The sequence below is a fragment of the Lathyrus oleraceus genome, chromosome 6 (genome assembly GCF_024323335.1).
Source record: "Lathyrus oleraceus cultivar Zhongwan6 chromosome 6, CAAS_Psat_ZW6_1.0, whole genome shotgun sequence".
NCBI lineage: Eukaryota > Viridiplantae > Streptophyta > Magnoliopsida > Fabales > Fabaceae > Lathyrus > Lathyrus oleraceus.
This window is the reverse complement of record NC_066584.1, coordinates 218,356,835-218,369,468: the sequence shown is the minus strand read 5'-3', so window position 1 is coordinate 218,369,468 and position 12,634 is coordinate 218,356,835. Positions and strand designations below refer to the sequence as shown.

The following is a 12,634-nucleotide window of genomic DNA, read 5'->3' as shown; positions in this document are numbered from 1 at the left end:
TAAGAACCGAAGTGAATGAATGACAGTAAGACCATTAATTAAAAACGTTACAAGTTAGTCCCTTAACTTAATTTGATGTTCCGCTTTAGTCCCTTAATTAAAAAACGTTACAAGTTAGTCCCTTAACTCCACTTATGTTATCCTATTTAGTCCATTCCGTCAATTTTTGACAAAAAAAACGTTAAGTTCTTGTGACGTGGCGTGACAGTCAGACCATTGGTACAAATATGAGTCATCATATGTAGTTAAAATCAGACACATTGTTTAAACTGCGAGGGTTTTGTTTTCAACCTTCGAAAACAAAAGCCTCGCAGTTTAAATAGTGTATATGTTTTTAACTACATATGCTAACTCAGATTTATACCAATGACCTCGTTGTCTCCCCACGTCACCAGAACTTAAACGTTTTTTGGCAGAAATTGATGAAATGGACCAAATAGGATAACAAAAGTGAAGTTAAGGGATAAACTTGTAACGTTTTTTAGTTAAGGGACTAAAGCGAAATATTAAATGGAGTTAATGGATATATATATATATATATATATATATATATATATATATATATATATATATATATATATATAATTGCATTCTTTACACCATTTTATATCAGAGATTATTCTCACTCTTTTGCTTTATGTTGTCCACCTTGAACATCTTGCAGATAATAAGGAGTAGGATTTTGTTGTCGTGAGTGAGAGATAACTTATGAGGACTTACCTTCGCTTATTTATCGTTCTGTTGTAATTTAATGATTTAGTGCTCTGATCTTGTAACATGGGGGACATGACGCTTTTGTTATGTTTTGAGTTGGTGTCAAATTGTGATGTTAAAGTTTAATATTTTATTTGAGAAATTCAATTTGAAGTTGTTATTATGTTAATTTCCATTGCATGTTGTTAAATGTTTTCGAAAGTTTTGTTGGTCGGTTGTCAAAGTGATACCTTAAATTGTCAAGTAATTCATTTTTATAGAAGATTCGAGATTTAGGGTGTTACATGGTGTATCAAAGCAGATTAGTCCATCCGATCAGGTTTTTGTAATATTGTTTGTTTCCTGCTAGGCGACAAGTGTGTGAACATTGTCGGTGTTGTTGGAAATTTAGAGATATGGCTGGAGGAAGAAACAACCAAGATATTGTTGATGCTTTGCAAGCGATTCAGAGAGATTGAGGATATTTTTCGAGTGATGACTTGCACTTGTGCTAATTTTTAAACTATGTAATATCGACCTGGTTACTCTTTCCACCCTTATAGTTACGACTCACACATTTGAAAACTCAAAAATATCTTTGTTGTGTATAGTTACGACTCACACATCTGAAAACTCAAAAATATCTTTGTTGTGTTCGAAGATGAATCTTCACACGCATCTAAAATTACATCAACGAAGATGTTGTAAATGAGATATCCTCTATTTTACTTAAAAAAAAATATTCAGAAATACATCTTCGAATTCCAAAAATATATATAAAATGTCATGTCACCCATCCTCAAAAACAAGAGTTGTTTATCCATTATTTCTTAGAATATATGCAAATCTCCATTATGTATTTTGAGAAAATGTATGTTCCACCTAATTTTTCAGCTGTAATAAAAAAAGGAAGATGTCATTTCTTACATAAACTAGTCCAATCTTCTTTTAAGTTTTTTTGTTCCAGCTGAAAATCGTGAGCACCAAATTTAATATCTTTCACTTCCATTATGTGGATTTCTCATCCCGACTACAAACCTGTGTCGACTTTTCATCCCGACTACGAACCTTTGTCGATAATACACAGTTTATAAACTAGCACAAGTGAAGGCTCAGTCTATTTATTTCAACAAATAAAATTGTTGCAACATTTTCAAAAACAAGATTGCATTGATAATTATAACAAGAGAACTTCATAATTAGGCAGACAATCATCAAGCTGTTTTTATTGGGTAACCAAATATTCTCCCTCTCTTTTGCACTGCTTTCTTACTCAACTGTTTTTTCTTTGGAACCCTAATCCTCCATTTTTTTCATAAATTCTTGAACGGTAATCCTTATTTGCATCCTAATTCCCCAAATCACAACAATGACTTAACCTAAATCACTGTGAAACCGACGAAATTCGTTAAATGCTTTGTCTTAATACTAGACTATTTTGTCAAATTCATTGTATATTAACATCCACTTTTATTTCATTCACAGACCTCAGTTTTCCTCTTAATCGTCTCAAATTCAGGTTTGCTTTCAAGTCCTTACCTTTTTTTTTTGTTTTTTGGATCTACTTTTATGTTAGTGTTTATGGTTTATATGAACTTCATTCTGCAGTTATTGTTATTATTATTGTGATTTTTTTTATGTGAGTTTGATTTTCTCAGTGATTGCTAATCTGGGTTTTTCTCCACTAATTTTTTTTTACTGTTTGAAACCCTTAATTTGTACTTGGATGAGCTTTAGCCACCACGATTTTGCTTTGTATTCAATGGATACACTTTTCTGATTTGTTGGTTTATACTCTGTCTGTAGTATGTCCATTAACGTATGACTCAATTGATAAAACTAATTGTACCGTTTTTCTTTTTGACATTTTGGCATTTTGTGAGAATTTGTTGAGGCCATAGCCCTCGCTTGATACGCTGCCTTTTTGATATTTCAGTGGGTTTAATACTAGACTATTTGGATATAGTATCTAATAATTTCATATAGGTTTGAAGTTAACATGAATAAACTAGTACATGTCTAGGAATGTCTGTATGTTTGTTTGCTAGTTCCCTCATTCTACATGAAATTGGAATGGACACCTTGTTTGGACAATTCAATAAATCATGAGCTGGGATTATATTCAAGTGCTTCTCTGTATTGGAAGCAATTGATCGCCAAACACAGCAACATTTAATTAATTCTTCCTATGGTACTACCCTTTTAATATTTTCAAACTACTATACTGGCTGGAGTTCAGATCTGGCCCGGTCCTTCATAAATTACTGCTATAGCTGGTGGCGGTGATTAATTTTATTAATTTGTACATGTTATTTAAATATATTATACTTTTGATCTAGGAGTTGCTGTGTTTTTCTCAATTTTGGAAACAATTAGTTTGTTGAAATGTCTAGCTAGATCTTGGATACAATTTGAAATAGAATGAATTTTATGGAAAGTCAACTAAAGCGAAAAAGATCAGGTAAAGAATAAAATAAATAAAAAAAACTACTTTTTGGTAGGAACTGCTTTTGAACCGAACCGCTCCACAAATAAACCAGTTTTTATGAAACAGTTTCGGATTGGTTTAAGAACCATACATGCCCCTTCTATATGCTATCCCAGAATCCCATATTTGAGGTTGGCCTCTTCGTGCCGCTTCCGGGCGGGACTGACTACTTTGGTATGTAAGATTATATCCTTTTTATGGGATTGATTTATTGTGGCTTAATTATGTTTGCAGTTAACAAAGGATCAATTCCAGATCTAGAAGAGAACAAATTTGGTAAAGTGGTGCAAGGATAACTGAATTAAAGCATGGGATACCAGATCTTAAACTTTTTAAAGCCCTCTATGAAAGTGCTGGTGGTGATATTATTGCTGATATTTCTGACAAATATCAGCCACTCTGTAGCGTACTCTTTTCCTTCATCCGAGACTACGATGCACACTAATAATTGGGCTGTTTTAGTCTGCACCTCTCGGTTTTGGTAAGTTAAGTTTCATTCTTAATTTATAAGAAGAAATCACAACAATGTCTTGCTTTTTCTTTGTACATCTCTTCATGGTTCTAAACTATTATTTTGAATGATAAAACCCTAATATTCTGTTTTTGCCTTATTCTTTGTTGAAGTTGCTTGGAAACGAAAAATGTGAAGGATACATAGTGAAATCTGTTTTTCTTTTGTTCTTTTCTAAGAATTTTGTCAACTCAGGATGGAATATGGAGGGTATTTTAATCATTGAAGGTTTTGGTTTATGCCTCATAAATCAAAATGTTTACAACATGGTTAGTTTACTAAATGTGTTGTTTCCACATTTCAGGTTTAATTATCGACATATGGCCAATACTTTATCATTGTATAGGTAATTATACAAGTTTAGGCTTATTTTGAATTGTTGGAATTATGCTTGATAATGATTTATTTATCAATAGACTATTGTATTATATTATAGTATATTTCACATTCAGGACAGTTAAGCGACTAGGAATACCTGATGAGAGGATTATACTCATGCTAGCAGATGACATGGCATGCAATGCAAGAAATAAGTACCCTGCCCAAGTTTTTAATAATGAAAACCATAGACTTAACTTGTACGGGGATAATGTCGAGGTGAGTTTCTAGGTATGCATCTCTGTCTAAATATTTTATTAAATATTGAGAAGATCTCTATTGTTAGTTTCTGCTATTAATTATTTGCTAATAGCATTGCTACATTGAAAAGTGAGAATGACAGTCATTTTGAAACGGAGGGAGCAGTGTACGATATCTATATACCTTTAAAAGGCCTCATCTTAAACTTTTTTTGATAGAGAAGGTATCTGTTATAATGTGCAATGTCTATACCTTTAAAAGGCCCTATCGTGAATTTCTTTTGATCGATAAGGTGCCCGTACTAGTTTATAAATTGTGCAATGTCTATAACTTTAAAAGGCCCCATGTTGAACCTCTTCTCTCATTTAACTGTATCTCTATCTCTATAGTGTTTAGAAGAGACTATGTTTGTTTTCTTTTATTGTTTTAGTGCTCTTGATATATATTATCTTTTAGAGGATGGTTTTTGACTGCAATTCCTCAGGTAGATTATCGTGGCTATGAAGTAAATGTGGAAAACTTTATGCGGGTACTAACAGGTCGTCATGAGATTGCTGTTCCGAGGTCCAAACGACTACTTAGTGATGAAGGAAGTCATATTCTTTTATACATGACAGGGCATGGAGGTGATGAGTTTTTGAAGTTTCAGGACTCAGAAGAGCTTCAAAGTCACGATTTAGCTGACGTTGTCAAGCAAATGAAAGAGAAACTCAGGTACACATTTCTTATTCAATTGAGTTGTGATAAGAAAATGAGAAAGCAATGAGAGAATTGTGTGTCAATCTGTAAAGTGCATAGATGGACACGCGACAAGACACCAGATACATATTTAAAAAATCTACCACTGGATTGAATGTTTATATCATATAGATAATTTTGGTAAAAGTTTAGGTAAATCTTAAATTATTTGATGTTATTGAGGTGCATCAAGAATGACGTCGTAAGTGCTTTTATTAAATGATATTGAATTAGATGCATTTCAATGACTTAAAAATGATTTTAGATTTATGTAAAAATTTATTAAGATGACTATATGATAAAAACTTTTAAATTGAATGAAGAATATTTTAAAATGTTTATGATAAAAGGTTATTGAGTGGTATAATACCATCCAAGTGTTACACAAGTGTAATTTGATCTCCTCTGTCTATCAGTCTCTTTCAAGAGGGAATTGCAGAGTGCCGAAATGGTTGAAACAAGTTAACATGTATTAAAAAATATGCTGTAAACAAATAAAACTAAATTGCAGGCAATAGGTCAAAGAACTAATCTTTCCCCTCATAATGTAAATTGTTAGGTTTAAGGAGCTACTGATAATGGTGGACACCTGCCAAGCCTCTACTCTGTTCTCACAGGTCTGATTATGCTACTATCTGTTGGTATATGTTATTAGAAAACTCACACGTCAATCCTCATGAATTTGACACAACGTAGATCTAGGGTATTCAATTTTATAGAATGAACACTATCATTCTTAGAATTGGTTTTGCCTAAGTTTTAATGCAGCCAATGTGTTTCTCGTTAGATGGTTTTTATTGATTGATGTAATATGTCGGTTGTTATACAGTTTATTTGGGGCTATAAGCAAGTCCATTATCAAATATTTACCTTCTGCATAAATGATGGTTACTTTGCTCTTAGTCACGAGCATACCTATAGGAATTATATAGTCACAGCAAAAGGAGATTTGTAAATATCTTACACCAAGTGTTATGGTTTTGGCTTTATCTTAGCTAACTATAAATATGTACCTGTAGAACTTATTATATAACATATTTTCCTGTCACCTATGTTGTTTCATAATTGTTCTCCTGAAATTTATAATTGCTTACAGTGTAATAACAAGGTGTTTTTTTTTTTGTCTTGCTGATTATTCTTCTCTAAGTTTTGTTGCTTATGGGGCTCTCCTTTTTTCTTAACTTGACAGTTTCATTCACCAGGCGTTTTGGCAATTGGAAGTAGCATGAAAGGACAGAACTCATATTCACATCACTTGGACTCAGATGTATGTAAGAACATAATAGTTATTGTGGTGGTTATAGAAATATAGTGAGAGATTTAGTGAAGTTATGGGTTTTAGATAAAAGGGAGAGAAATAACAAGTTTGCATATTATCGATAATAATTGTTCGATAGCAACTTAATATTTTATAATATTCTAACACTCCCCTCAAGCTAAAGCTTACTAAATTCTAGGTTGTTTACACATATACCATTAAGTAAAAGCAGACATGCTTTACATTACAATAAGAAAATAAGAAAAACCTAACTGCAACGGTATTAGGCTCACTCGGTCTGGTGAAACCCAAACTTGTAGGTGTAGCAACTTCAAAGAAAAAAGGTTTTACTTTTAGGTCAATGCTCACTCCAGCAACTGAAACCTTAATTGGAAGCATCACAATATCAAAATAAACTTAAACAATATTGAGTAAGCGTTCACTTCGGCAGCTGAAACTCTAATTGGAATGGATTATGGTGGTACAACTTCAATCTAAATCGAATATGGAGTTATGGTGGCACAACTTCAATCTAAACATATGCAGTAATTTTTTTTACAATATGTGACAAATGCTTAAGGCACTCAAACAAGATGTGCAAACTAATTGAAGATGCCCATGAATAGTGGCAAATGCAGAAACAACTGAAGAACACGAAGAACATCAAGCACAACACCTAAACACAAGCCGGAATTTACCAAAAGTTAAATAGGGCAGTAGAAAATTAAGATTCAAAAGCTAAACAAGACATGGAAAGACCGGCAATCACAACAAAACAAACATCATAAAACTTGAGATATAATGGGTTGTTTACACCAGAACCTAGTTAACTGTGGCTTGAAACTGAACTGATGATATATATTGAATTGATAATAAAACTCGAGTCAGGCACTGGAAATACCCGCTGAACGCGCTACTAGAAATGGCGCATTGGAGAAAAAACAGAGGTTGTTGATGGTGTGTGAGAGTGTGGGAGAGTTTCTAAGACTGAAATACATTAGGAGATTCCACACGCAATTGAGGTGGTTTCCGGCAGATGACGGCTGTGGCTAGAGGAGATCAAGCCGGAAAAAAGAAAAACGTTACTATATTATTATTACCAAACTTTTGGGAACTGAGCAGCATAATAGTGACATATAAGGTCATGGAGTACCGAACCAAGCTAAAATACCATATTAAAGTTGTGGGTCTTAGATAAAATGGGGAGAGAAATAATACAAGTTTGAATATTATTGATAATATAACTTGATATTTATAATATTCTAACAAGATTCATGAGAGAGATAGTAGAGAAAGAGATGAGGAATATGAATTGTTACTCTTCATTATTGAGAAAATAATACACGGCTCTATATTTATAGATACAGATAACTGGATCAGTTTCTTACTTTCAAAGTTCATTCTAACAGAATGTCACAGTTGCAGAGAGAGTGAGAGTTCTGAGAGCTGCTGTGCACATTTTGTTTGTCTCTAAGATCCGAAAAATGAGTATTGGACGGAGGTTTAGTTAGTTTATCAGCAACTTGCTCTTGGAAAGGCACTTAAGTGACAACTAGGGATTTGTTCAGAACTTTTAACTTAGGGGGGATTAGGTATTGAAACCTGCAGCTCTCATAAAAGAGACTGAACCCAAAAGTTTCAGAGGCAACAAGTATGTAAGGTCCTTGGGGGAATTAGGTATTGAACCTGCAGGTCTCATAAAAGAGAATGAACCCAGATTTTTTCTGAGGCAGCAAGTATGTACTCGGTTTCAGCAATTGATACTGCAACCTGAGTTTGCCTTCTCTGGACCACCAAGATATTTAATTCGGCCTAAAGGAAATACCAGCACCAGATGTGGACCTCCTATCATCAACTTCAGAGGCCCAGTCAGCTTCGCAAAAAGCCTTTAGCATATGGGAGAAGCATTAAAGGCAGGTTGCAGAACGTGGCCAAAATCAGGTGTACCTTTGAGGTATTTCAAGATCCTTTTAACATAAGCCCAATGAGACTGCAAATGGTGTGCTGTAAATTGGCACACCTTCATAGGATAACCAATTTCTGGTCTGGAGACTGACATACTTCAGAGCAGACCTACATTTAAAAAGTTTGAGTTTCCCTGGAAGAGGTGTAGAAATATCTTTTGCAGTTGCAGGGACATTTCAGCCTTCTGAAGCAAGTCTCTTGCATATTTGGGTTGAGACAGAATCATATACCCAGAGGAGGTGTACTTAAATTACATGAAAGTAATCCAAGACGCACAACTGTTTAAGAGCAAACACTTGGAAATCAATGTTTGTACTAGATGTGGGGAACTTCTTTTGTGATAATATCTTCGTCCACATAAATTAAAATATAGATTCAACAGCCATCTCTGTTATGCACCAGTAAGGAGGGATCACATTTACTCTGCGGAAAAAGTTGATAAAGATTTCTGTTATGACATGTATGCTCCAGCTTGAGGAGTGTTAGGCAATGTTACTATTCCTTAACTGCACATCATCCCTGATTCATGCTAACTAGGATTAGGATTAAATAAAATAAACAACTAAATTTGTCCTTAGAGGTATCTCTCATGTTCTCTCTGTCACGAATAGCGATATGAGCAACTAAAACTGTTTTTTTGTATATAATGCAGGTGGGTGTTTCAGTTGTTGATCGTTTTACCTTCTACACTCTTGCCTTCTTTGAGAGGCTGAATATATATGACAATGCTTCACTGAGCAGGTACATGTAAAATATTTATAAGCTGCTTCAAGTTTAGTATTTTATCCTTATTATTAAGTGTCTATAAAGTATGTTCCTCTTTTTGCATGTTCTTTTGATTGAATTTTACTTTCCAAATAGTTCTTGCAGTACGTTTCTTTGGCTTGTTAGCTTATCATTTGTTCATACTTTCTATCCTTCATATATGCACAAAAGCATTACTCGAGCTTATTTATTAAGAAAGTTTATTATAGTCAAGAGCAGCTGAAGTACACAGTAATAGTTTATATCTTCAGTATATCAAGCAATGGAGCATCATACTCTTTTGAAGGCTTGATCGTTTAATCTTTTGCAGTTTTGTCCTTTATTTGCAGTCTTTTCAACTCATATAACCCAAATTTGTTGATGTCAACTGCATATTACCGAATGGACCTGTATCAACGACAGTTAGAGAAGGTAATAAAGTTATGCACATACTAAAAATATTTTGCTTTTTTAAGAAAAAATTTAAATTTTTTCTTTTTTTTGAGAATTTAAGCTTTAATTCTCCTCCCTTATTATTCAAAACACAATTTTCTTTAGCTATGGTTCGACCCAATCTGTTTCCCTAACCCCTTTCAAAAGATTGTCTAAAGAAGTTGAATTCAGAAATTGTCATTGCTCCCCAATGGATTCAACTATTTTACATGGAATTTGGTTTTCCTTTAAACAAGAAATTCACTATCAACTTCTCCCAATCCATCACTGCCTTGCATGTGCAAACCACTGGCTCGGCGAGCATCCGTAGCCCCTTTCATCATATGCTATGTTTTTGTGCCATGTCAAGATTAATATCTGATGCACATTTATTAAATGATATTAATATTGATGTATTTCAATGACATACCGGATGATTCTAAGTTAATGTAAGTTTCAAAATAAAGGTAGTGTAACATTGGGTGTGTGTTTCAAGCCCAAATTTTATTTTAATTGGATTAATATAATTATTGATTGATGTAATATCTGCAGCTTGGATGCTTTGTTTGATTAAACTGATGAGTCTTGTTCCATTGCTTCTTTTTAGGTACATGTGACAAATTTTTTTGGCTCTGTAATGAAAACAATACACACCGACTCAGCCTACAGGTCTCAGTCGAATAAAATTTTTGGCGGAGCTAAAGTTAAAATCTCTTTGGATCAATCAACCTCAGACAATGGCAGAAGAATTTTGACAAAATCTGATGATGAGGACCAATTTAATAAATTAAGTAGAAAGGTGAATTGAACATATTCCCCAACAGAATTAGTTTACACAATTTGATCTAAAGCTGTAATGCAACTCATGGAGCCTCGAATTACTATGCAGGAACATTATTTCCTTGGTGTTGGACAACTGTGGAATACTATTCTCAACAAATTGAATACTTTTGAAAGCATTGATGCTTTTGTTTGCTATGGCCTTGTATCAATGCTTCCTCTGTTGATAGTTTCTACGTGGCTATCATCATAGATGACTACAGCAATACTCTGCCACCGCCGTTATGGTAACACAGATCCTTGATGGGTTTTTTGTTTTTTTTATCGTTAGATTTGAAGCTTTTGTAGGTAACTTAATATCAGTAGTTAGATGTGTGAATGCTGCTCAAGGTAAATTTTATTTGTAATGTATGCCGGACTCATTGTCTTTTCTTGGAGTTTGTCATTTTCTAACTAGTATTTCACATTGTGTAAAAAAAAAACTAGTATTTCACATACATTAAGAGAAGCTTTGATATTTTTATCCTTCTGAAAATTATCTTTAAAAAATGCTTGTATGTTTTGGTCATTGAATATCAGAGAAGCAATTCTTAAAAATGTTATAATTCTTGAAGTCTTTCAAAGGCCAACTAAATATCTCAAGTGATGAGTTTCTTTCCTATGTTTTTTAACGGGAATTATTCACTAAACACCATATGCGAGGGATCCTGATTCCCTGCAATCACATCATCAAACATTCAGTCTAATCTGGCCATCCTATCTTGATCAGACAATTTTGATTCAAAATTGATAATTTTTAAAAAAATAAAAATAAAGGGGTGAATCTGGATTTTGAAGAATGATGCAAAATTGATAATTAAAATAAAAATAAAAATAAAGGGATGAGTTTGGATTCCAATCTTTGGATGCATCCTCTGATCTTTGGCACATTTCCTAATATATGTGATAACATTTCCTAATATATGTGATAACATTTCCTAATATATGTGATAACAAAGTGGTGATCAATCTCTATATACACCTCTAAGACAGTATCTTTGACACAATACAATATATGTGATAACAAAGTGGTGATCAATCTCTATATATACCTCTAAGACTGTATCTTTGACACAATACAATATATGTGATAACAAAGTGGTGATCAATCTTTATATACACCTCTAAGACACTATCTTCGATACAATATAATGACATATAGGCGATACGTCCATGACATGGTCCACTCTTGTCTGTTCCACTTTTAGTAACTTTTAATGAGATGTCATAGGGGTCTCCTTCTAGCACTGATGCCATATACAAATGAGTCACTAAAATCATTTGGCACGAGGAACGGTATGTTGTATTTTATGTATGGGCAACTAATACACTACATACAACCTTTGACACCACATGCTCATGGTAGTAGGAAAATACCACATCTCTGCGAACGATAGTAGAAAAATATCGCATAAACATCTCTCCAGACGACAGTGGCATGAGCAACAACTGTGGGGTCCTTAAGCATACCATAGAGATACCCGAACTGCTGCAATATTCGCTCAATTAGATGCAAGTACATGTGTCGAGATCTGCAAACCAATCTTCTAGAGTACTAGTATCACATCCATAGGTCGTATTTGAAAGTGCAGTCCACACAGTGAGAAACAAATATCATCTGACAAAATATGGTCAAAAGCAAGTCTGTAAAACTCAATCATTGGATTCCCCCTGAGTGAGTTAATTGAGCATGCACATGACAACTTTTCAATGTAGTCAGAAACATATTCCCAATCGAAAATACCTGGAAAATGTTGGAGGATTCATGCCTGAAAATGATTCAGATGAAATATCAGTAAGGATGTAGAACAAATAATATTAGATTAATAAATAACATATAAATCAATTACCTGAATCCCAATTGTATAGGTAAATCAAACAAGCTGAATCCCCAATTGTACTCGTGAATTCTCTTTAAGTCCATGAATACTTAAGGTAGACAACATCGACATAGGTAATATTTTTGTCAACGACAATGCTCGTGACAACCAAGATTAAAAAGTATGTCTTCAATGCAAATTGTTTATGGTGGGCAACATGTGCAGCATCACCCACAACATCTATAACTACATTCAAATGGTCAATATATTTTTATGTTACGAATGAAAATATGGCAAAACACCATCCCGTGTCTTCTTTTTCCTTTTGGGTCTGACTCACAACAACTCCTAATTCTGTCGCCATTAGGGCGAGTGTCTAAGATCTGTGAATGAGAGAGTGATCCAACAATCTTCCTATGACCGAAAGATAAAGGAAACACGATACATCATCAAGGATGATGCTCATCTCACAACAATGAGAAGATGAAATGATAATATCTCTGTGTGCATTCTCTCATCAAATGAGAACAAAAGACAATGGTCAATATAACCATATCTTGTCCTATAGAAGTCCTTCATACCAGATA

General features: G+C 33.8%; 1 protein-coding gene across 1 annotated transcript; it reads left to right on the top strand.

Annotated features, from left to right (window-relative positions):
- Positions 1-1,500: 1,500 nt before the first annotated feature.
- Positions 1,501-10,711, top strand: LOC127092248 (uncharacterized). The gene is made up of 12 exons (XM_051031099.1): positions 1,501-1,925; positions 2,179-2,212; positions 3,416-3,662; positions 3,997-4,038; positions 4,145-4,289; positions 4,756-4,985; positions 5,569-5,626; positions 6,199-6,276; positions 8,885-8,973; positions 9,327-9,408; positions 10,016-10,207; positions 10,298-10,711. The coding sequence occupies exons 3-12, from the start codon at positions 3,490-3,492 to the stop codon at positions 10,439-10,441; spliced, it is 1,233 nt and encodes a 410-aa protein (XP_050887056.1). The 5' UTR covers positions 1,501-1,925; positions 2,179-2,212; positions 3,416-3,489; the 3' UTR covers positions 10,442-10,711.
- Positions 10,712-12,634: the final 1,923 nt, after the last annotated feature.

What these genes read in the sequence shown, in the direction of transcription:
- LOC127092248 (XM_051031099.1), top strand. Translation starts at nt 3,490, where the DNA reads ATGGGATACCAGATCTTAAACTTTTTAAAGCCCTCTATGAAAGTGCTG. An exon ending in AATACTTTATCATTGTATAG is followed by an intron (nt 4,039 to 4,144) that starts GTAATTATACAA and finishes TTTCACATTCAG; the next exon opens with GACAGTTAAGCGACTAGGAA. An exon ending in CAAATGAAAGAGAAACTCAG is followed by an intron (nt 4,986 to 5,568) that starts GTACACATTTCT and finishes GTAAATTGTTAG; the next exon opens with GTTTAAGGAGCTACTGATAA.